Below are 25,998 nucleotides of genomic sequence, written 5' to 3' on the forward strand. Positions count from 1 at the left end.
AAAAAAAAAAAAAAAAAAAAAGATGGTTCTTAGTACTTAGCCAATCGAGTCCCGCTTTAATGTAGGCCCCGTGGGCATTGTTGCCTGGAGATGGAGGGCAGGAGTCCCAGGAACTTCCATTCCTCACCTACCCACCCAAGAGCCCTTGTTCATTCTTCTCTTTTTCAATGGATGCCCATGTGAGAAGAGCAGAAATTTATACCTACTTCAGTGGCATTTCCCAGAGTGCTCCTCTGCCTAGGGCTATCTTTGGAGATAGTGTTTCTTCCACCTCTACAAGAACTTTTATCACCAACCCTAATCCTATTTCCTCTCCACTCAACTACAGACACTCCCAATCACAGCCAAGCAAACCTTCCCCTTTTGGCCGAAGTGGTTTGGGTCACTTCCCTGTGACAGAGTCAGTCCCTCTGTAGGCTGAACACTCCATACTGTGCCAGGGTGAGCAAGGGGCAAGAGACAAAGAGAAACGTGGCCTTGCAACCCAAGACCACCACTCCACGAGAGGGAAGGCTGTCATACAGCGAGATGTTGACCAGCTCCCAGGTGGTGTTGGCTACTTCCTCCACGGGGACCCTTGGGGCCAGCAGCTTGGAGAGGAGACTGCTGAACCTGCTCACGGTGGTGGCCACCGGCTCTGGCCTGGGCCCTGGACTAGATGTGGTAAAGTTCAGCTCCTCAGGGTCCACACACAAGCCATCAGAGGAGCGCTCAAAGACCACCTGGCTGAGGTCCAGGCCGGCCACGGAACCTGGGGAGGCACATGCCACATCAGCCACACGCCCAGAGCCCTCCATCCAATCGCGCAGCCACTCCAGATGGCAGTCACAATGCCAAGGGTTGCGGAAGAGGAAGAGGCGGCCCAGGAAGAAGCCAGGCTGGAAAGCGGCCCAGGAGAGCATGGTGAGGCGGTTGCCGTTGAGATGCAGGGCCAGGAGGCCTGATAAGTTCTGGAAGGCGCCTTCCTCCACAAAAGTGATGCTGTTGCGATCCAGGTAAAGCAGCTCGAGCTCTGCCAGGTCGGAGAACCAGGCACGAGCCACACGACCCAGCTCGTTGCCACCCAGATTGAGTGTGCGCAGGCGGCGGAGGCCTAGGAAGGCGGCAGCAGGCAGCGCGGCCAGCAGGTTGTCATTGAGCAGCAGATGCTCCAGGGCACCGCAGTCGCTAAAGGCCCCGGCATGCACTGCGCGCACGCGGTTGGCCTGCAGGCTGAGCGAGCGCAGGCGCGCCATGCCCCGCAGCGAGCTGGAGGCCACAGCCTCGATGCGGCTGCGCTCCAGGTGCGCGTGCGTCAGGTTAGCCAGCCCTCGGAGCGCCCCGGGCACGCGGCGGAACAGATTGTCGAAGGCCGTGAACTCGCGCAGGGCGGGCAGCTCGGCCAGCAGACGCTCGGGCACGCTGAACAGGCGGCAGGCCGCCAGGTCGAGGCGGCGCAGGCGAGCCAGCGCGGCGAAGGTTCGCGCGTGCAGATAGCGCAGCTCGCCGTTGTGCGCCAGGCGCAGCTCGGCCAACCGCGGTAGACCCTTGAAGGCGCCAGGCGTGATGAAGGACAGGTTGTTGTGGCGCAGCGACAGGCGGCGCAACGACGGCAGCGTGCCGAAGGCCCGCTCGCCCAGGATGCGCAGGCCGTTCCGGTCCAGGTCGATGGAGGCGGCCTCGCACGGAAACTCAGTGGGCACCCGCAGGAGGCCCGCACGGTCGCAACGCACCGAGCAGCCGCGCTCCACGCTGCTGCAGGTGCAGGCCGCAGGGCAGGCCTGCAAACAGGCCTCGGTGGCCCGGGTGCAAGGCAGGCCGAAGACCACCGCTGGACAAGAGAGGAGCCAGAAGAAGAAAAGACAAAGAACAGTAGTCAGAGGTCGTCCCCGTAGCAGGTTGCAGACCCTCCGCCAAGTCCTGCATCATCAAATGGCCCCTTCCCATCTGCTTACCGACACAGGTTTTCCCACCTCCAGTGCCCTCCTCCCCTTTGCTTTCCTATTAGCTTAGTAAGCAAACTCTCTGCTATAGTCCCTGCGTCCCACTTTCCTCTAAGTTTCCTTACCTGTATCATCACGGTATGCTTTTAGAATGTGACTAGAAGGTTTGTTGGTTGTGTAGGTGGGGGAATCTCTGAGGGTGTCACTACACCCTACACTAAGGCCTGTGCTGCTCAGTGCTGTGGCCAGTAGCCACATGGGCCCCTAACTATCCGAAATGTGTCGAACCCAAATTGAGTAATACAAGTATATAGAGGGTGTCAAAAAAGTAAAATACTACCTCAACGATTAACGTATGGATTACATATTGAAATGGTGTTTTATATGATACATTGGGTTAAATATTAAAGTTAATGTCAAGTGTTTCTACCTTTTTTAAAATTTATTTGTATTTTATGTATCAGTGCTATGCATATATACTTGCATGCCAGAAGAGAGAATCAGATCTCACTATGGATGGTTGTGAGCCACCATGTGGTTGCTGGGAATTGAACTCAGGACCTCTAGAAAGAGCAGCCAGTGCTCTTAACCGCTGAGCCATGTCTCCAGCCCCGTGTTTCTACCTTTTTAATGTGGCTATATTTCTACTGGTGTCATTGGCCCCTTTCACCATAAGAATTCAATTTTCGAACATCCCCAGTGAGTCCATTGAGCCTCATGGAAAAGGAAGAACTAAAGAGCAAGGGGAGGAGGTAGAAATGAAAGAAAAACCTATTGTATATCCTTTCTTTTTCTTTAACAGTAACTGAAAAGTTAAATTTAAGGATAATCTCAGATCCCAGTGATGGCAGAAATAAAAACTGAAACACACAGAATGAACTCTCAGACAAGTGTTGTGGAATATTGGTTGAAAATGTGTTGATTTGTTTATGCTCTGGAACATTTGTTTAATGATGCAAAGATGTACTACATTCTTTTATGTTGCATTTGTTTAACTCTGTGAAGCTGTGTTACTGTGCCTGCCTAAAACACCTGATTGGTCTCATAAAGAACTGAATGGTCAATAGCGAGGCAGGAGAAAGGACAGGTGGGGCTGGCAGGCAGAGAGGATAAGTAGAAGGGGAAATCTGGGAGGGAAAGATCAAGGAGCGAGAAGAGAACAAGGAGAGGAGAACACCCCACCACCCAGCCAGCCACGGAGTAAGAGTGAAAGTAAGGTATACAGGAGTAAGGAAAGGGAAAAGCCCAGAGGCAAAAGGTAGATGGGATAATTTAAGTTAAGAACAGCTGACTAGAAATAAGCCAAGCTAAGGCCAGGCATTTATAAGTAATAATAAGATTCCGTGTGATTTATTTGAGAGCTGGGTGGCAGGCCCCCCAAAAGAGCAAAGAGTAAAAGCAACCAACAACAGACAGGTTTCAATTGGAAGGAAAAGGGGCTTATTTTAATAATTTAATTTCATAAATTATCACTTATTGTGGGAGACCCAGGTTAGGTGCAGACATAGGAGGGAAAAAACCAGGCATTTTCCTGGGTTGTTGGAGTGGTTTGAAGTCTAGTGGGTTTTGTTAGTCACCAAGATCAGAGGCTGGTGAGTCACCCTGAAGGGTTTCTTGTTATTTTGTGATAAAGGACAAGCACATGCCATACATTATCTATAAGGAAAAAGAGACTCTTGGGGGTTATCAGGTTATGAATTAAGGGCATGAGAACCTTTTATTTTCTTGTCCCCATGAGGATTCCTATTTCCCTTTTCCCCCCATCTTCTCTTACTTTATTTTGTGCCTGTGTATGGGTGTGTACATGCAGAGGTCAGAAGGCAACTTACAGGAGTCAGTTTTTTCCTTTCTGTCACGTGGGTCCCAGGGACCCAACTCAGCTTATCCAGCTTGGTGGCAGATGCTCTAACCTGCTGAGCCATAGCACCAGCACTAGATGGACTCTATTATTTCAAGGACAGCATATTAAATCCACCATCAGTGAACGCCTACATCGCTAAAGAATTGACCAGCCTTTACTCTCTAGAAACTTGTTTACTTCATACTGGGAAAGAAAAATGCTTATAAATTTCGTTCTGAAAATTCAAATGGATGATCAAATAAAGTCATCAAAACCTGCCCTCTCCAAGTATGGTTGCCACTAACAGCAAACAGGATATCATTGCCTGCTTCCTTGTGCAAGGCTGTGGTCCCAAGCCTAGTCTGAGGACCAATAGATAAGACTGTATTGAGACTGAGGATGTAGCTCGGTTGGCAGAGTGAGTGATTGATTGGCTAGCACACAAAGCCCTGGGTTCTATCTGTAGCCCTGCATAAACTGAGTGTATGGTACGTGCCTGTAATCCCAGCACCCAGGAGGTGGGGGCAGGAGGATCTCAGGCTCTAGATCATCTTCAGCTACATAGTGAGTTCAAGGCCAGCCAAGGATAGTAAGACCCTGTAGAAAAGAAGAGAAGCGGGGAAGGCGGCATGACAGATGGACCATTTCCAACCAAGTGATCTCAGGCTGTGTTCAGTTTCACCATTTATACAAGGAAATGGAGTGTCCAGATGTAAATGTGCCCAGTGTCCAGCAAACACCCCTGGCCTGCCATGTCCCTCCCATCCTGTACACAGTACCTCGCCTCTCTCAGCCCCTGTGGGAACCTGAAGGCCTGGACAACACAGGAGTTATGTTCCAGATGCTCGCTGCTGCCTCTGTAGGCTTACTCAGTTCCAGCAGTTCCTCTCTTGTGAGCACTCCATGGTTTCTCAGCTGCTCCGAAGGGGATTCAGCCCTTTCAGGTGTGTCTTTGAGTGTTCAATTGCAAACGGGCTACTTCGACATTCTGCTGTTGAGGAAGCCTGATATACCTTTCCCTTCTCCTAAAAACTGTGAAATGGACACCAAGCTACCAGCAAGATTCCTGGAACCTATACCATCAGATTGGCTGTGAATAAGAGCTCTGTTGATTGGTATATTCTGCTAGGGAGGCAGAACCAAAAACCTTAAGTGCAGTCCTCTGCAGAACAGAGGAGTAACCTGTTCTCATCAGCCCTTCCAACTAGGTCAAGTTGAAGTATCACATTTCCCTACCAACAGCCCTTCATTCTGTTCTTGTCTCCTTTCTAATTAAGAAAAGTACACTCTCAATCCTATGACTCATGTTTCTCCCGCTGAACAGCCAGCATTGTTCTGAGCACACAGTGTGGCTCAATAAATGTGTGCAGAAGTAAATGGAATTGATGCCTGCCTTTGTGAGCTTCTTGACAAAGAATGGCATTTGTTTGAAGAACTCTTTGTAGACAGCTCATAGGATTAGAAGGTGGCTCACAACTGCGAAAAGCTCCAGCTGTAGAGGATTATATTATTAACTATACTGTATAATATAGATGATCACAACTGATATATAATTATCACAACTGATGCAAGAGATCTAAAAGGCAGTTGCTAATGTTTTTAAAATGCTTTCAAGAGATCAAGAGATGTGGAATGAAGCTTTCCATTGTATATTGTCCTTTGGGGGGTTGTTTGGTTGGTTGGTTGGTTGGTCAGGGTTTAGCCCTGGATGTCCTAGAACTCACTCTGTAGACCAGGCTGCCCTCGAACTCACAGAGATCCACCTGCCTCTACCTCCCGAGTGCTGGGATTAAATGCGTGAACCACCATGCCACCATGCCCAGCTGCTGTATATTCTTTTTATGATTAAAAATTTGAACCACGTTGTTATGGTTTGAACCTAAAAACTATGCCTCAAAGTCCTACAGGAAAGGCTCAGTTGCCAGTTGGTGGGCTTTGGAGGGGTGATTGGATCATGAGAGCGGCTTCATAGCTGAGTGGACTATTAAGAGGTGGAAGTGGGTGGTGGCGGCGCACGCCTTTAATCCCAGCACTCCGGAGGCAGAGGCAGAGGCAGAGGCAGAGGCAGAGGCAGAGGCAGAGGCAGAGGCAGGGAGGCCAACCTGGCCTGCAGAGTTCCAGGACAGCCAAGACTACACAGAGAAATTCTGTCTTGAAAAACCGAGGGGAAAAAGAGGTGAGAGGAGGTGGGGCACTGGTGAAGGCTTTGAGGGGTGTGTCTTGTCCCAGGACTCTGTCTCTCCTTACTTGTGATGGCCAGGAGGCAAGCAGCTCTGCTCCACCAAACCCATTCACCATGCTGTACTGCTTCCCCACAGACCCAGAAACACCAAAGTGACGTGAATTGAGACCATGAGCCACATTGTGTGTGTGAGTGTAGTGCCCAAAGAGGACAAAAGAGGCCATCTGGTCCTCTAGAGCTGGAGTTACGGGCAGGGGTGGGCCACCTGATGAGGCTGCTGGGAACCAGTGTGGCTCCTCTGGAAAAGCAGTACCTACTTTGAAGCACTGAGCCAGGCATTTTTTACCATGATGAAAAAAAGAATACTTACCATGTGGATGTATAGGCTATTTCAAAAAAACAGACTGTAGTTTAAATTTCTCCAAAACAGTCAGTATATCACCATTAGAGACCAATCTTTGGACTCTGAAACTTTGATAACCATTAGAAATAGTTAACTAATTTACTGGATTAGTAGGCAAAATTTAAGTTGAATCAAGTCAGTTCTCAAAACAGACAACAAAACTCCAGTATTGGCTTACCAGGTATGAAGACTAGGTATGTGCTTAGTAAGCCAGAAAAGCGGGCACCAAGAAAACTATTTAAAATACAATAATAATAACATATTGTGGTGAGTTCTGTTTGCAATCATAGCAGAGTATCTTCCATCAGATGACAATTTCTGTTCATAGCGACAGTGTGCCCATAATTAATGCTACAAGGAGACTGCAAAGAAAGGTCTATGTGGGTGTGCTAACCAGGGCTTCACATAGGAATTACATGAGAGCTTTTAATACTCACAAACCCAAGCTAATTGCATCAAGATCTTTAGGGGTGGGACCAGGCATTGGTCTTTGTAAAGCTCCAAGGGGCTGATTCTAATAAGCATTCAAAGTAAGAAACCAAGGACTTAAGCAGACCTACTTTATAAAAATGAGACTCATATGTGTGGGGAGGGATATTCCGAGATATACCAGAGTGACTGCTGGTTGGCTATCAGTTCCAAGCCTAAGTATATAATGAAAGGAGTTGTAAACAGGTGTTGTAACAAACACTTGAAGAGAACAGTCACAGCCGACTCTTCATACCATCCAAGAGATACAAACAAGTACATCAACAGATGAATGGATGAACAAATGTGGCATATCCATACAAGTAATATATTTCAGGTGTGCATGTGTGTTCATAGAGGACAGAGGTCAACATGAAGTGTCTCCCTCAGTCACCGCCATACTGAAACAGTTTCTTGCTGAACCTGGAGCTCTCCCATTAGTTTGACTGGCTGGTCAGCAAGCCCCAGAGAGCCTCCTGTCTCAGCCTCCTCAGCACCGGGCTTCCACGCTGTAATCTTGCAGCTCCTGTTTTTTATGTGTGTGCTAGGAATTGAACTCAGGTCCTCATGATAACGTATCAAGATCTTTACTGACGCACCCATCTCTCCAGCCCTTGTTTTTAGTTTCTGTGTCTTTTGAAAGTCATGTTCCCTATGCTTTCACTCATTATACCCATCTTTCCCCGTCAATTCTTTTAGCATATTTATGGTAAGCCTTTCCTTGGTAATCCTAATATATAAGCTCTCTGTGGGCCTTCTCTGAAGGAAGATGAAGCTAGACAAAAAGCAACAGGAAGGCAATGAACAATGGAAATGGCGGATGTGTCTCTAAATATACAAAACCTCTCTTTTCTCACCTTAATTGTTTAACAGCCAAGTGATTGTTTAAAACAAAAATAGCAATGTATTATGGAGTTTATAACATACACGAGTGAAAAATATGACAAAGTAACATAAAAGATGAAAAGAAACACGAATTACTTTGATAAAGATCCTCCACTCTACATGAATCAAAGTAAAACTGTTACCGTAGCCTTGATCTGTGGAGAGGCCAATTTGAAAGAGCTATTTCTCTGGCCTGGGTAGAGACCTAGCATTCCAAGCTGCCAAAACTTAAAAGAGTTAATCCAGTTGAGGTGGTCAATCACCTAGCCAAGGGACCCTTTCTCAAAAAGACAGGTTCACCTTAAACCACACTAAAAGGATAGGAGGAATAATTATCCCTTAATGAGATAGTATACTTTTCCTTCCCAGAACTCCCACCCTATAAGGCCAGTAGTTCACAGGGTTAGGATTAGTCTGCCTGCCTTTCTGAAAAGTGTAACTTTCCCTTTTCTTCTGTGTCCATTCTAAGCATGCTCATTAGGGCTCATTTGCACCTTGCCTACTTTTTTTTCTCAAAAATCTAAATAAAATAGGCCTCAAGATTTCTTCAGTTTATTCTCAATTTTGTTGAGACAGGGTTTCTCTGTGTAGCACTGGCTGTCCTGGAACTCGCGCTATAGATCAGGCTGGCCTCGAACTTATGGAGATCCACTTGCCTCTGCCTCCCCAGTGCTGGGATTAAAGGCGTGCACCACCATGCCTGGCCAAATTCTTTTATTAACAAAATTCAGACTAGGACTTCTGAAAGGGTCTCCAAGCTCCCTGGTGACATTTAACAACTCAACCTAGACTCCACAAATTTATGGTAGCAAGATTAGTTCAAGGTAGACCAGGACAAATTGGACCTGCATATTATAATCCCCAGAAAATCCAAAGAATCTCAACCCTACCTCACACCATGCACAATGAACAGAATCCCATAAACCGTGAATATAGGAAATAGTTTGGGAACCGTGGCAACATATGTCATATTGGTGACACAAACATGTATAATGCCACTCCATTTTTATGGGTTTCTTTTTCTCTCATAATAACCAGCTTTTTAAAATTTGAAGCAGTGTTTCACTTGTAGTCCAGGCTGGCCTTGAATTCACAATCCCCTTGCTTCAGCCTCCCAAGCACTGAAATTACAAGTGTATGCCTTAATGCTTAGCTGTAATAATCAAGTTTAATAAGTGTTTGTTCATAGATTCATAACATTATTTCATTGACTCTTACAGCCTTGCACCTAAGTGCTTTATTCTGGTCTCAAAAGAAGAAAGTGAAATGGGGGTGGGGGTACACGGCGGAGGGTAAATGGTACTAATTTTTGTTTACCTTTCCTCTGAGGCTTACTGTCTCCCAGCCCACACACCTAATCTGAGCTCCTGTGTCTAACAATGATATGAAAGAACTGCACGTTTTGACCTTTGAGGAGCCTTCTGGCACTCATTGCCCATGGTTCTATAGCAGTTGTTACCAAGCACTGTTTCTAAGAAAACAGGCCCCACTCAAAGTCCCATGGGTCTCTGCTGCCTCCTCCCAGGCACAGCCGTTTGTGCCATTACACTTTGATGTAAGCGCAGCTAATTGGATTCATTCCTTCTCCAGCAAGCTCTTGGGAGTGCAAGCCTGTCTGGTACTGGGGCTGGGGTTTGTATCGAAGCCACATGTGATCTGGCTGTGCTGACACAGGCCTGGAATCCCAGTACTTGGTGGATGAAGGCAGGAGAAATCTGGAGTTCAAGATCATCATTGGCTACATAGCAAGTTTGAGGTCAGCTTGGGCTATATGATATCCTGTCTTGATAAACAAAACCGAACAGAAAGCAGCATGTGACTCAAAGCTAGGGAGAAGCAGAAGCCAAGGGCAGTGTGAGGAAGCCAGTGTATAGTCCCTCTACTCAGAGTGCCATAACAAAGTGCTAAACTGGGGGAACTGGCTTGTAAACAACCGTTTCTTGGGGTTCTGCAGGCCGGGAAGGTCCAGATCAAAGCAGATTCGGTGGCTGGTGGAGGCTGGCAGCTTCTTTCTCTGTCTTCACGACAGAAGGGGTGGGGGCACTCTCCAGCATCTCCCTTATAAGCACACCAGTCCAGGGCCAGGCGTGGTGTGCCCACTTTTAATCCGAGCACTAGGGAGGCAGAAGCAAGCAAATCCTCCGTGAACTCCAGGCCAGCCATGGATACACAGTGAGACCCTGTCTCAAAGCACAGATCGCAGTTTTGAGAGCTCCTCCTTCCTAACCTATCATGTCCCCAAAGGCCCTGCCTCCCACCTCGTTCTAGCCCACTGGGGATTTGGTTTCAGTGGTGATTTAGGAATGCAACCCAGACATTCAGTCCACTCACGTGCGGAGAGAGCAACAGATCTGAGTTCCCACAAGGCCCTGCTAGGACTTTCTGTGTCATTTCCCTGTTCCAGTTAGAAATCCACTGAAGCCATCTGCATGGATAAGTAGGTTCCGTTCCTTACAACCAAATGGTCACTGATTATAGTAGACATTTGACAGCAGAGGAGACAGCGCCTTTTAAGTTCTCTTTCTGCGTTCACCTAGAAGCCAGAAACTCTCCTTCCTAACTTTGTCTAGCAGTTAGGGCCCAGAGTAAGTGACCTAGTTTTGTCAAGCAGACAGCCAGCAAGATTTGGAAACAGAAGGCCTCAGGCAGAAACTATCTTCTGGCCAGAATGGCAGGAGAGCCACCTGGCTTTCAGATATTTCACAGTGGTGAGGAAAAAGAAAAAAAAAAAAGATCTGCATGGTGGAGTTGCTGGCACCCAGTACCTAACATGTTTTCCATGTGCAGGTGGACCCATTAAATGGCAGAGGCTGTGGGGTCTCTGCTGGAGTTACCTGCTTCCTGATACAGGCATTTCTCTTGTCAGTGAAGCTTCCATTCAAGAATGCTAGGAATGAATACCTAATGTCACCAAATAAGCTCTCAATTAGCCTCTGCAGCCTGGAGTAGTTCCTATAGTTTGCAGCCAGATTTTTTTTCTGTTTGTGTGTGTGTGTGTGTGTGTGTGTGTATATACACATGTGTGCCACAGCATGCATATGGAGGTCAGAGGACAACTTATGGGAATCATTTCTCTCATTGTACCATGGGGGTTCTAAGGATCGAACGCAGGTCATCAGACTTGTGTGTGGCAAACGCCTTTACTCACTGAGCCATCTTGTCAGTCCTGGTAAAATTCTTAAGCAACAGCCTAACACAAGTGTTATAGTTTAACTTTGAAATATCTTTCCAAAGGCCCATGTGCTAAAGCTGGGTCCACAAATGCTGGAAATATTAGGAGAAGCTGTTAAGAAATAGAGCTAACTGGAGTAGTCTTTAGAGGGAGGGTGTCCTTGACGGGACTATTAGGATCCCAGCCCTGGCCTTTCTCTCCCTTTGATTAGCAAATGTAGTTGAGCAGTCTTCTGTCCCCTGCCACTCACCATGACTCGGGCCTAAAGCAGCAGAGCCAAGTGACCATGGATGGACACCTCTGAGATGCTGAGTGCAGATAAACCCTCCTTCTAAGCTGTCTCTCTTGGGTATTTGGTCCAGAAATGGAAAGCTAACACAACCAGCCTGTGGTGATCTCTTGTGTACCCCAATAAACTTGCCTGGGGATCAGAGCACAGAGCCAGCCAGTAGATTAGACATAGAGGCCAGACAGTGGTGGCACACACCCTTAATCCTGTCACTCGAGAGGCAGAGATCCGTCTGGATCTCTGTGAGTTCAAGAGAAAGAAACAGCCAGGCAATGGCAGCACACAACTTCTCTGACCCTCAGGCAAGTTTATTAGGGTATACAATATATCACCACACCAGCCCCCTTCATTTTTGTAGTGTGGGCTCCCTCCTCTTTGCCCCTGAGGAGCTGTGAACACTTCATCTTGCTCAAGAAAAGAACCTGAATTCAGAACTCAAAGGAAATTCCTCCCTATCCCTTGCCAGGAAGTCTGTGAGAGTGAATTGAGAAGGGTCAGGGCAATGCTGGCTTTTCCGTCTGCAGACGGTGTCTCTCAGAATCAGCGGTGACAATACCAGAAACAAATCTCCTTGGCAGTCCTGAGCTGAGTTCCATGGGAAATCCTTGGCCAGAAAAGCCCATTTGCCCACTTAAAATAAAGATTCCAGTCTGGGAGAACAGAAAGTCAACTCATTTGTCAGTTGCTAAGCAACGTCTCCTCACACAGCAGTATTTTGGGGATGGATCCATCTGGAAATCAGAAAAGGTCTCAGTGCTTTCCTCTTTGGTCTGAGGAGTAGGGAGGGGAAGACAAGCAAAGCTCGCTTTGGGCCTGGCCTAGTCAGAGGTGAGGCTTTCCCAAGTCCTTCTCAAGTCTTCCCCTGAGGACATGTCCGTCTGCACTAGTTCTCTCATACACTTTGGGTCTTCGGGTGCTGACTCTCACCCCCACTTTCTTATTCTGCTCCCTTTTTTTTGCTTTTTTTGTTTGTTTGTTTGTTTTTGTTTGGTTTGGGTTTTGGTTTTTCAAGTCAGAGTTTCTCTGTATAGCCCTGGCTGTCCTGGAACTCACTCTGTAGACCAGACTGGCCTTGAACTCAGAGATCCTCCTGCCTCTGCCTCCTGAGTGCTGGAATTGAAGGTGTGCACCACCACTGCCTGGCTTCTTTTCTTTAATCTTTACGTATTCTTCTCTCATACAATACATCCCCACCACAACTTCCCCTCCCTCTCCTCCTCCCAGTACCCGCCCACCTCCCCTCTCCCCCAGATCTACTGCCCCCCCATGTCTCTCCCCAGAAAAGAGCAGGCCACCAAGGGACACCAACTAAACACAGCATAATAAGATACAACAAGACCAGGCACAAACCTTCTCATCAAGGGTGGGCAGGATAACCCAGTAGGAGGAAAAGGGTCCTAAAAACAGGCAAAAGAATCCGAGCCATCCCCACTCGCACTGTCAGGGGTCCCCCCCCCGAAACACAAAGCCAACAACCATAACGTATACTCGTATATTCGGAGGACCTAGTGGAGATCCGCGCAGCCCCGTGATGGCCGCTTCAGTCTCTGTGAGCCCCTATGCGGCTCCTTCTTTTTAAACCTCAGGCAGATTATCCCGTCACTCAGCTCCCGAATTGTATTGTGTGGACAGCTCTGAGGAACAGGTGCACTGTGCTGCTTGGGACAGCTGTGAAAACACTGGGCCAAGCCAGAAGTGGACTCCACAAGCCACTTGTCACAGGATTAAAGCTCATCAAGGGACAAATCCCTCAAAACCACGTGGAAATATGTCCCAGAATAGGAAGCCAAACACCAGGTGCTCTGTTGAGATTAACTATCCCCTAAAAGCTCGTGTGCTGAAAGCTTGGTCCCCCGCCTGCAGCGCTATTGGGAGCTGACGAAACCTTTCCGAGACAGGGCCTAGTGGAAGGCAGTCAGGCGGCAGGGCGTGCGCTGTTGTGAAGGGACACTAGGTCTTCGGCACACACACACCTCTTCCTGGCTACCATGAAGTGAATGAGTAGCTTGGCTCCGCCATGTGTCCCCACCATCATACTCTGCTTCACCACAGCCCCAAAGCAGTACAGTCACAGACTGAAACCTCTGAAGGCATGCAACAAATCCTCTCCTCCTCAGTAGTTATTTAGCTCAGGTGTTTTTGCCACAGCAATGGAAAGCTGACTGGCACGCCAGGTATGAGAAGACTGAAGCTGTTACTATGGAGAGACTGCAAAGGATGTAGGATGGTCCAGCCAGGGCTGCGCATTAGGACCCCACGGGGAGTTTTTGTTGAACTCAAAATGCCTGAGCCAGTTATAACAAGGATGGAGCCCAGCACTGGTGGGCTTTTCTGTGGTTTTGTTTATCTGTTTAGTTGTCGATGCTGGACATGGAACCCAAGACCTTGTGCATGCTAGGAAAGCACTCTGCCTTTTAGATGCTACATCCACAGCCCTTGTTGTGTTGTTGTTTGGGGTTTGTGTTTGAGACAAGGTCTTGTCATGTAATTCACGTCGGCCTGGAACTCACAGTGTAGGCCAGGCTAGCCCTGAATTTGTGGCCCTCTCATCTCCACCTGCCAAGTGCTGGGATTATAGGCAGGCACCATTGTGCCTTGCCAGAGCCTTGGTATTTTTAAGGTTCCACAGGTGGGGTTGGGGTGACAGCAGTCTATAAAGTGCTGTAACGGACCTGAGCTCCATCCCTACAAACCACATAAAGAAGAGCAGAGTGGTGCACCCCTGTAATCCCAGAACTGGGGAGGTGACCCATAGGACTCAGTAGTCAGCCAGACTGTTTTACTTGACAAGTTCCAGGCCACTGTGAGACCCTGTCTCAAAAAGCAAGGACAGAGATAAGGTCTTACGATGTAGGTCAAATTGGCGCGCGCACACACACACACACACACACACACACACACAAGCAAATACAGCTCCACATGTAATTCCAATGTGAAGCTAAAACAAGAGTCTTTGCGGACCTCATAAAAATGGGATCCATGAGTGTTGTGCAGAATATTGTGGTAAACTAGGTGTTGGGGCACACGCCTGTAATCCCAGCACTCAGGAGGCTGAAGCAGGAGGATCAAGATTTCAAAGCCAATTTGACCTACATCGTAAGACCTTATCTCTAAAGAGAGAAAGAGATAAGGTGTATGGTGGAATAGTGGCCAGCTAGGTCTCTCATGGGTATATAACCAAAGGAATTGAAAGCAGTTCTGCACAACGTTCGTGGCAGCACTATGAACACTAGCTAAAAGAAAAAACAGCTAATGGCCATGAACCGACAAATGGAAGAGCAAATGTGGTATACTGCACATGCACACTGGACTATCCCACCTGAAAAATAAAAGTGATGGGCACATGCCAAGATGTAGATGAAGGCTAAATCTCAAAAACATGAAAGCTGGCCTTCGTAATCCCAGCTACTCAGGCAGAAGGATCACAAGTTCAAGGCCAGCCTGGACAAGATAGTGAGACCTGCCTGTTTCAAAAAAAAAAAAAAAAAAAAGCAACTGGCATGGCGGCGCACGCCTTTAATCCCAGCACTCAGGAGGCAGAGGCAGGTGGATCTCTGTGAGTTCGAGGCCAGCCTGGTCTACATAGTGAGTTCCAGGACAACCAGGACTATGTAGAGAGACCCTGTCTCAAAACACAAAAAAGAAAAAAGGTAAAACAAGGTCTGGGATATAGGTCAATGACAGAGGATTACAGAGCATGTGTGAGGCCCTGGTACAATCCCACAACTGCAGAACAAATTATGCTGGGTGAATTGAGCTAACCACGCAAGGCTACATATCATATTACTTCCACTTACAGGAAACGTCCGGAACAGGCAAATTCATGAAGACAGAAAGCAGATCTGTGCCAGGGGCTGAGAAGGGGGGGCAAACTCTGAGTAACTGCTTGATAATAGCACAAAATTTCAAAACTTCTGGACAGCGCAAAGCATGTAGGGACTAGATAAAAGTGACAGTTGCACAATGTTGTGATTGTGCTAAATGTCATGGTTTAAAAGGGTGGTACATTTTGTGTGAATTTGACATCAATTTATAAAAAAAAATAAAATAAAAAAATAAAAAGTTATAAGGTGTCCCTAAATCTGGGCAAACACCAGAAATGAGATCTGGGTTTGTGACCTGTGAGATGGATGGGCCAGCTCCAAGCTGCAGGGAGGCATCGCTGGCCAGGCCCAGGCGCCCCACAGAATGCTGTCTTAATGTGGACCAGCTGGGGAGCTTCTCTCTGGAGGCACTAGGCTCTGCAAATATGTGTTTTTCTCCCCTGAGGTTTGCTAGGGGAATGGTTACTCATGGAGTTTCCAACCGCAGGCTGAGCTTGGAATATTTTTTTATTCTCATTGTTTGAAAAAGACTTGCGCCTCACAAAACTAAAATAGTATGGGAAAATGTGGTCTGGTTTCTGGTTTCAGCAGAATGTATTTAGCCACTTTGGCTCTAGAAATCATTCCCTTCCCACTCCTGGCAAATGCTTCCCCAGTTGCTCCTCCAGCCAAGCCCAGGGCTAGGTTTTCAAAACACAACTAACTTGGGGAAACAGAGAGGCACCAGGGGGTACCATGCCACGGCCTCTGGCCTCAGATGACCCCAGAACTTGCTTCTTACGCCATGCAGGTACCTTCTGTGATAAGAAGGAAAAGGAGCTGACAAGATGGGCTCAGCAGTTGAAATAAATCAACAAATCTTTTACAAAAACCAAGTTGGAGAACCATGTAATCCAGCAAATACACTTCAAACATATGAAACTGACTAGGTACCAAAAGACTTGTAAGGAAAGAAATCGGGAAGAAAGAAATGGGAACAAAACCACGTGGGGATGGTGTGTTCGGGACTTTTTCTTTCTTTATTATTTTGTTATATGTATATGGGTGTTTTGCCTGTATGTATGTCTATGTGCCGAGTTTGACTGGTGCCTGTGGAAGCCAGAAGAGGGCGTCAGGTCTCCTGGGACTGGAGTTACAGGACAGTTGTGAGCCACCATGTGGGTGCTGGGAATCAAACCCAGGCTCTCTGCAAAAGCATCCAGTGCTCTTAACCACTGAGCCATCTCTCCAGTCCCTCCCCCCTTTTTTTCTTTTTAGTTATTTTTGAGACAAAGCCTCATGTAGCCCAAGCTGACCTTGACTTCACTATTGTAGCCAAAGATGACCTTAAACTCCTGATCCTGGTGCTCTTGACTCCATCTCCCGAGGGCTGGGTTTATATGCTTGTATCCCCATGCCCAGCTCAGGTGGTAGGTAGGCCCTTCAAGAACTGGAACTTAGTTGTCCTAGTTAGGGTTTCTATTGCTGTGAAGAGACACCATGACCATGGCAGCTCTTCTGAAGGAAGCATTTCATTGGAGTGACTCGCTTAGTTTCAGAGGTTCAGTCCATTGTCATCATGAAGGGCAGCATGGTGGCTGCAGGCAGACGTGGTGCTGGAGCTGAGAGGCCTACATCTTGACTCAGAGACAACAGGAAGTTGACTGTCACACTTGAGAAAAAGACCTCAAAGCCCCCCCCCACAGTGACACACTTCCTCCATCAAGACCACACCTACTCCAACAAGGCCACACCTTCTAACAGTGCCACTCCCTTTGGGGGCCATTTTCTTTCAAACCACCACATTAGTGTAAGTAATTGAGGGTGCTGCTCTTAGAAGGGATGAATGCATTTCTTATTCTCTCAGGAAGTCTCGTGAGAGCAGATTGTTATTAGTAAGCCTGGCACCTCCCCCAGAATCTTTCTTGCTTCCTGTCTCACCATATAATTTCTTTGTAATCATCTACTATGAGACCCTCACCAAGGATGAATGCATACTGGTGCCATGTTCTTTGACCTCCAAAACGTGAACTTGAATTCACCTCTTTTCTTTATAAAGTACTTACCTAGCCTTGGACATTTTGATATAACAACCAGAAACATGCCCTAGTGGGAAGCAACTTAAATCCCTAACAATAAGGGAGTATATAAACAAACAATATGTTCATACAAAGGACATACTGCTTGTCATTCAAAATCAAGAACCAGTGGTCCATACAGTAGCATCAGTGAATCTCCTACCTATATTGCTCAACATGCCACAGTATCTGACTGTACAATGAGAGAATTCTCCTTGGAGTACAGTTATTCTCTCCCTGCACTCCTGCTTTCTTCTTTTAAATTCAGTTGCTTGAGGTACAATTAAGATTGTCTTCAAGAAAATGTCCCCATTTTGGTTACTCCATCACTGGCTGTGCCTCAGTTGGTGGAACTAGCAAGCATGAAGTCCCCGCTTCAGAACCATGTGAAAGCAGGTGCAGTACAATTTTAAAGTGCAGCTCGGTAAGTATAACTAATGTTTACAACTACCGTATCAACCAAGATGGAAAGCATTTCTAGTTGAATTTCCAGAAAGCTCTTCAAGTCCCTTTGGCACGTGTCCTCTCTGCAGACAACACAGAGCGGCTTTCTGAATTTTAGATGAGCTTTGCCTTTGTAAGATTTCATAGAAATGATTGTAAATGGTTCTTTCCCTCACCAGTGTGTTTATGGGGTTCTTCCATGTTGTGACACGTCAACTGACCGTTACTTTATAGTTCTGAGTTGGCTAGACTGTGATAAATAATGGGGGTACCTTGACTAACTTATTCCTTTACCTGTTGATCTGTGCTATGGTCTGAATACGAGATGGCTCCTGATAGATGCAGGTATCGAGTGCTTGGTCCCAGCCACTGGAGTTATTTTGAGTTTAAGTTGAGAAAGTGAGGCCTAGCTGGAGGAACTAGGCCTGGTGGATGAATCCTTGGGTGTATCTTGCCCCACCCCCTTCCTGTATTCCCTTTTTCTTCTTCCTGGCTGCCATGATGTTAACTGTTCTATTCTTCCATTCTATCCTTGCCATGATGGACATGTGAGCCATATGAGCCACAACAGAAATAAAAAGTAACTAACAGTTGGCATTTGTATTGTTTGCAGTCTTAATGTATTGTAACAAAAGCTGACACAGCACGGTGTGTGGGGGTGTGTGGGGGTGTGGGTGTGGGTGTGTGTTTATAGACATGTATTTTCATTTCTCACTTATCTAGGAGTGGGATTGCTTGAGCCATATAAATGTGTTTACCTTTCCATGAAACTGACTAGTGGTTCTCCAAAATGGCTGCACCGATTGCTATTCCTGCTAGAGATACATGAGCACACCAGTCATGTTATATTCCCATCAAGGCTTGACGTTTGTCAGTCTTTCACGTTTTGGCTGTTGTTGTGGGTCTAAAAATAGCATCTTGTGACTTTACTTTCCTATGGACTTCTTCTAAAATGCACTCCTTATCCTTCTAGTATGAACGAGTGCATCCAACTGAGGAAGAGAGTCTACTCCGGGCTGCTTCATGCATTGAATCAACAAACAATTATTAGCTACCTACCACCTCTTAGATTATAAGAGAGAGGAGTGGACAAACACAAACCCTGATGACCCTGAAGACTCAGTATAGAGCAAGCAGGGTGTGAAGGACCCTAGGAAGCGAGTCTGGAATTCAGTTATGATGCTGTGAACAATGGGGAGATAGGGATTGGTAACACTGGAGGGGGATGTGGGAGTGTCTGTCCTTGTCCACCTGTGAGGAGAAGCACGTCTCCAGGAAGACTGTTTCTGCTTCATTTGGTCCTGCCTCCCATTTCCCCTGCTCTGAGCCACTTCTGAGTCTCTCAAGTCCTAGTTTGGGGAAGCTCGATCAGCCTTTTTCTCCCTGCAGCCAACGAGGCAGATCGCTATCCCTGCCCGCTTCTTGGGAACATGTTGTTCTCATTGCTTGTGACTCGTCATCAGAGAAATAGTCTCCGTGCTGCTGGAGTGTTTTAAATGAAAGCGCGAGGGGATGTGGAGCTGGTCATTAATTTTAAGTGTGTCTATTGTTAGTAAATGATGTCACCGCTGAGCTTGCCAAACTGTCACAGCAGTCTGGATGTCTTTCAGGGTTCTGAATGCTGTCTGGGTTCTGTGAGTGACGGTGGAGCTTCGGGTACTGGTTGACAATAATACTGGCTCTTGGATGCAAACATTCTGTCCCCATGACTCAGTCCAACTTCTCCTTTCTAAGGAGGAGGAATGGCAAGATGCTGGCTATTAGTGATGATATAAATGTCAACCTCTGTCCTTCGGAGGCTCCTCAAGTAGGAAGTCATATCCTAGCCATCATGATGTGCCCTATGCCCCGTTGATGATTTTTAATTTTTATTTCATTGCTTGATTCTCCATTAAGGAATGTAGGTTTCTTAAAAACAAAGGCCAGGTGGTTGCACCCCTTATAGCATCCCTTGGACACACTAAAGGTGCGTTGTCTATTGTTTGATGGAGCAGAGCCTGTCCCGCTTTTTTAAAAAGATGGAATAGAGAATGCTCTGGTTAGCTTTCACTGTCAACGTGACATAACCTAGAGTCACCTGAGAAGGGATCCTCAATTGAGGAAATCCCTAGATCAGATTAGCCTATTGACATGTCTGTGAGGGGTTGTCTGATTGTTAATTGACTGTAGGACGGCACAGCCTACTGCAGGCAGCTCCATCCCTAGGCAGGCGGCCCCAGGCTATAGAAGAAATCTAGCTAAGTATAAGCCAACCAGCCAGCCCGCAACTGTACTTCATAGACTATGAAGTGAGTTCCTAAGTGAGAGGTAATGCTGTGTGCAATAGAAAGCAGCCTTCCTTCAAGTTCTTGCCTTGAGTTTGCCTTGCCTTTCCTTCCTGTATACTATGACCTTGAAAGGACCAAGCAGACGCCATAACAGGCTGCTCAGTCTTCTCTCAGAGATCAGGCCTCAATTTCAGTTTCCTGAGACTTGAGCAGCAGTCTCTGGGAGGACCATGAACAAAAGACATAGTCCTTGCAGTAGCTCCCTTTCTGCACATACTCTGACTGCTCAAGGTTCAGCCAGATGTTTACTGACTGGGACCCCCCACCAACTTAGAGCTAGGTGCATGGGTCAATGTGAATGTGCGAGGCCAGCCAGCCTCCACGGCAGCTCAAGGACAGAGCCTGGGCCACTGAGTCAGCCCCCACAGTCAGTACGTGTTAGGTCAGCCAGCCTCCATGGCAGCTAAAGGACAAAGCCTGGAACTTGTCCAGGTCTGCCCCAAAATGATAACTGTAACCCCCAACCAGTAAATTCAAAGGTTACACACCCTCACCCAATCATATGACGCAAAGGCTTGTACCACCCTGCTTGCGGTTTTTCCCTTTAAAAATCCCTCACCCTGAGAGCTCAGGGCCGTTCTCCTCTACCCACTGTGACACGGACCAAGCCCGGGCTTGCTTGTTATCAATAAACCCCTGTGTGTTTTGCATTGGATATTGGCTCTGTGGTGGTCTTGCTTGGGGGTCTCGAGACATGGGCACAACAACCTAGAACTGTGAATTGAATAAATCCTTTCTTCCTCTTAGTTACTTTTGGTTGGAGTGTTTTCTCGCAGTGATATAAAGAAAACTAGAACACAGCCGGGCATTGGTGGCGCACGCCTTTAATCCCAGCACTCGGGAGGCAGAGCCAGGCGGATCTCTGTGAGTTCGAGGCCAGCCTGGGCTACAGAGTGAGTTCCAGGAAAGGCACAAAGCTACACAGAGAAACCTTGTCTCCAGAAAAAAAAAAAAGAAAACTAGAACACAAAATAAGAGAATTCTGTTACTAGAATCATCTGGTAAAACCTTCTGTAACGTGTCATATACAAAGATCATTACATAGATCACCATAACTTCAAGTAATTAATTTCCCCACAAGGGTCAGAAAAACAGATTCTTGGTGTAGAATAATTTACTGAAGAACTGAAAAGGAGATTGGTTGGTTGGTTGGTTGGTTTGTTTGTTTGTTTGTTTGTTTGTTTGTTTGTTTTTATCCTTGGGCTAATTGAGATTTGAGCCACTGGGGAAAGTATTTTGTGGCAAGCATTTCTAGGTTTTTAGGACAGAGGTGTTTAGTTTTGGGGGGGGTTGTTTGTTTGTTTGTTTGTTTGTTTTGCAGTGATGGAGATGATTCCTAGTACCCTGTTCATGCTAAGCACTTATTCCACCATGGAGCTATAGGCTCAGCCCCTTCTTGATATACTGACTGGGGGAGGGGCGACATGGTGGCACAGACTTGTAATTCCAGCACTTGGGAGGCTAAGGCAAGACAAGCCTTGCCCACATAAGAAGTTTAAGGTCTGGCCTGACAATGGTGGTGCACGCCTTTAATCCCAGCACTCGGGAGGCAGAGGCAGGTGGATCTCTGTGAGTTCGAGGCCAGCCTGGTCTCCAAAGCTACACAGAGAAACCCTGTCTTGAAAAAACTCAAACAAACAAAAAAGAAGTTTAAGGCTAACCTACATATATGAGACCCTGTTATACACACACACACACACACACACACACACACACACACACACACACACACACACACAGTTTGAAAAAATTAAAATATTTAAACATCTATAATGATACAGTTCCATTCCCCCGCCCCTTTAGGACGATTTTTTTTCCCAAGAGATTTTTGTTTTTCACTAAGTGAGTTTAAAATATGGAACATTTTTTAAAGACTTAGACTCACTATGTAGCCCTAGAACTCAGTGTGTAGCCCAGGCTGGCCTCAAACTCACAGAGATCCCCCTGCCTTTAGTGCTGAGACTAAAGGCTTGAACCACAACACCCACCTTGAGTTTAAAATAGTGTGTCTAGGCCGGGCGGTGGTGGCGCACGCCTTTAATCCCAGCACTCGGGAGGCAGAGCCAGGCGGATCTCTGTGAGTTCGAGGCCAGCCTGGGCTACCAAGTGAGTTCCAGGACAGGCGCAAAGCTACACAGAGAAACCCTGTCTTGAAAAAAAAAAATAGTGTGTCTAGAAAATAACTGGTTTGGGGGTTATAACACTAATAAATTCACATCCAAAACACAAAATATATAAGAATATTATTTTTTAGAGAGAACCCTATTTCACATTTGACTCAGGAGTTTTGTTTATAAACAAATCAAGGGAGAAAACAACCCACCACACACTGTTTTCCCATTTTCTAGCCCTGCCCCACAGTCACACAGCAGGGAAATGCGATCAGACAGAGCACCCAGCTCCAGCTGGGACTGAAGCCACTGGAGCCCCTACTCTGCAGGCAGAAGCCCAGTGACTCTTGCCTACCTTCCCATCCCGGCGCCACTGGCAGCAGGACTCACCATGAAGAAGCAGGATCAGCATCCCTCGGCCTTCTTGCACCTGGCGGCTTAGCACCGTTCAGCTGTAGGATCCCTACCTAAGGGGAGTAAGAGCAGGTCACCAGGTCATAGGTAACCCAAGAGGGGTCGCTTGGGAACCCTGCCCGCTCCTCAAGCTTCCTTGGCTATGCCCAGCCATTTTCCCTTCTTTGCGCTCATTCCTCCCCACAAGCTTCCAGTGTTAGGCTAAGAGGAACCCGTGAGAAAAGCCTGTCAGAAGCTCGCCCCAATTTCACCGCATCCATCCATTTGGAAACTCTTCATCAAGCGAAGGCCGGACAGCAACTCGGGATCCAGCAAGAAAATAGATGGTGGAAAGCCTCTGCGGAGAATCCTTAATGGCCCATCCGAAATGCTACTTACCATCCTGGGGGGCTGCCCACAGCGTCCCCAGCCCCTCCATCGCCCAAGAAATGTTGCAATAAGAAATAAAGGCTGGAGCTGGGGGCACACCAGCGAAGAGCAAGGCTGTGCGAGCAGGTTTGATTGCCTTTTTTTTCCCCCTTTCTTTCTGGAGATATAGTGGCTGGAAAATCCTCTGTATCAGATGAGGATTAGCAGAGATGAGAAAACGTGTCTGCCTTTTGAATCGCCAAAGCCAATGACAGATTTTGCTGACACACCAATCAGTTTTATCCCCAAGCCTTGGTCACCCAAGCCTTCCTGCCCTCTCCATCTGCCAGGCCCCTTTTGTTCCTTAAACCCTTGCCACATTCTGCCGAGTTCCCTGACCCCAGCCCTTGCCCCACCCACCAACAATAAGCAGTCAGAAATTGGCTTCCTGCTCCCAAATGGTATTATCAGTCTTTTCAACAGGGTCACATTATGTAACTTAGAGGGCTGGAGCAGAGACCCAGCAGTTTAACCTAACAGTTAAACAACTTGCCCAAATTGCCGACTGCTGTTTTCATCTGTTCGGAGAGGTGGCTGATCCCCAAACAGAAGGTGGCAGAGGCCCTTCCAAGCAGGCAAGAGGCTTTGGTGTTGAGGCTAACAGCCATGCTTGGCCTAAGGCCATTAAGTCCAGTGTCATGTTCAGAATCCAGCTGAGGTTTTACAAACGCGCCAGGCCGGGATGTAAGCTCTTGCTGCTCAGTTTAGTGTGTGGATGCGGCAGAGGGCACAGCTGCAGAAGCGCCTGGGAGCTGGTTAGGAATCCAGACACTCAGTCGCCCCGCCCCCCACCCCAGATCCTCTGATCCCGGCATTTTAACAAGAGAGTGTGGGAGATTCCTCTGCCTGTAAGGTTTTTGGAGACTGATTCGCATAGAGACGGCAGGAGCATGTTTCTCTGGCCCTCAGCCACAGTTGTCCTACATGCTCCTGGTCCCAGCAGCTCCTCCAAGGCTCCCTTGTGAGACATCAGTCCCAGGTATCCATGAAAACATGCTCAATTCTGGCTCTGCTGAGAAGAAACTTGACGTTCTCTTCCCATAATGAGGGCTCTGGGTGTGAATTCAGCCATCCTAGGCCACTGTCCCCTGGGAAATTATTGTTTTCTTACACTTGGACCTTGAAAGCCAAAGCCAAAATATGACTGAATTGGTCTAACCTCTGATATGAAGGAACTAATGGGAATGGGGTAGATGGAAGTAATGTAAGTGAAGGGAGCATCTTCCCCATGGCAGATGAAGTCCCTAGGTTAAGTTGGAGAGGTTGACATAGTCTTTGTAACCACCAGTGTTAGACATACCTTCGTGGAGCAGGGGAGTAGAGCTGCCAGTGAGGTCCAAGGCCTAACACAAGTGTTGCAAAATTAGCATTACAGAAAAACACACTGGTAAACAAAGTCTCCAACCCTGGAACCACCCTGCTCCCCTCCACCACCACCACCATCACCCCCCCACCCCACCCCCACACACACACACAGCCAAGAGCCCTGCTGGAAATGCCTGGAGCCAGAGGAGCAGGCAAAGTGTCTGAAGATGCTAACAAGACAGGTGATCCATTAAGTTGTGTGTGGAACCACATGCAACAGCGCTCAGGCAAGAAAGTCCATGCTGTACGAATAAGCTCCAAAGCCCACATGTAACGTAAAAGCCTCATCCTTGTACAGGGTTTGCCATTTGTACTTCTAAACTTCCTCCTGCTCTAGCTTCCTCCCTCGAAAGTGTCTTTTTCTTTTTTAAAAAAAAGATTTCTTTTTTGTATCATTTTTAGTTCTGTGTAGGTGGATGTGTCTGCATATGGGTATGTATGTGCATGTGAGTGCAGCTGCCTGAGGAGGCCAGAGGCATCTGTTCCCCTGGAGCTGGGTTACAGGTGGTTGGGAGACGCCTGGCATGGGTGCCAAAGACCCACCTCCAGTCCTCTGGAAGAGCAGCAAGTGCTCTTGACCTGAACTGCTGAGGCATCTCGCCGGCTCCCAAGTGTCCCTTGTCGGATAAACCGGCCCTGCTTCTACTATCCATGTAGCTCTGCTATAGCTTGTATTCTGCAGCACAAAGCCTGGAACCCCTCTGGAGGAAGCCACCAAACCCTGATGCCCACTGATATCACTGTACCTTCCCTTCAAACATCCCAGTGAGGTCTCCATGCCCTCTCCCTCCCCGCTCCAGGCAGCCAGAGGCTGAAATGTGGCTGTAAAAGTGGGGCTGGTCACACCCGCAGCTCCGGCTGGCAGCTTCTCAAGTCCTGTTTGCCTTCCACCATTGAACCTGTGGCCCAACACGTGCAGCACAGGTCTCCCCGAGGAATACCTGTCCACCTGGGAAACTGCTCCTCCCCAGTGGACAGGGAAGGCGACGGTGAGGAACAAGTAGCCCTTGTCTGTCACCAATGATGGAGCAGCCTAACTCCATCTTAAGATTAGAAGCCATCTTCTTCCGAGGTCAAAATAAGTTCATTCCTGTTTCCCATAAAACTTAAGTTTAACCGTGTCTTGACCCATTTTCTGGAATTTGACATGTTCCATACTCTATACCCTGACTTCCACATGTAACCAAACAAACCCCAGCCCTTGGAAACCTCCTGGTCATGCAGGGTTTTTTAAGCTATATAAACCCACTGTCTCCTGTGTTCATAGCTGTGTCTAAACCCTGCTCTAGGGAGACAGCCCTGTCTGAAAGAAAATAAAGCTTGCTTAATTAGACTACAAGAATTTGGGGATGGTCTTTACTCTTGTTTAGTGGCATTAACACTATCTGTAGTGAACAGACATATGTTCACACACACACACAGGGAAGTCACACAACACTTTGTCTTCATTTTTAAAAATGCAGAAGGCCCTTTGTATTCCTTTCTGGCTTTAGGTCATGGTACACTTGGCGGCAGGAAGGAGGAAGAGTGTGGTGAGTGAAAATGTGAAGGAGAGGTGGTTCAGACCCGTTTTCGCCTTTGCAAGTCTTCTAACGGAAGCTTCCTCGTCGGAGGAGAGTGGCTAGTGTTTCTGCGGTATCTCTGCCCATTGGTTTAGAATTGACCCCAACTGAAGGAAAATATAAGCCTCCTCCTTTGCAGGCCTTTGCAGTGTGATGGGATCTTTCACAGTACAGTTATGCATCACCCATGGACCTCAGATGCCAACCACTTATGGTCATCAGAGATTGACCTGGGACAGTAGCCCCAAGTTCGTTGTCACGTGCCAAAGAATACTAACGACACAGACTCTTGTGAGGACCTGCAAAGCAGAGGCAGGCTTTGTTC

The 25,998-nt window shown here is 47.4% G+C and overlaps 1 protein-coding gene across 1 annotated transcript; it reads right to left on the reverse strand.

The window, feature by feature from the left end:
* Nyx (nyctalopin) lies at positions 1-23,502 on the reverse strand. The gene is made up of 3 exons (XM_052738518.1): positions 22,717-23,502; positions 22,315-22,391; positions 1-1,810 (listed from the first exon to the last, which is right to left on the reverse strand). Exons 2-3 carry the CDS (start codon positions 22,334-22,336, stop codon positions 402-404), a joined length of 1,431 nt encoding a protein of 476 aa, XP_052594478.1. The 5' UTR covers positions 22,337-22,391; positions 22,717-23,502; the 3' UTR covers positions 1-401.
* Positions 23,503-25,998: the final 2,496 nt, after the last annotated feature.

The sequence above is a fragment of the Peromyscus californicus genome, unplaced genomic scaffold (genome assembly GCF_007827085.1).
Source record: "Peromyscus californicus insignis strain IS unplaced genomic scaffold, ASM782708v3 Scaffold_10__1_contigs__length_136768540, whole genome shotgun sequence".
Lineage (NCBI taxonomy): Eukaryota > Metazoa > Chordata > Mammalia > Rodentia > Cricetidae > Peromyscus > Peromyscus californicus.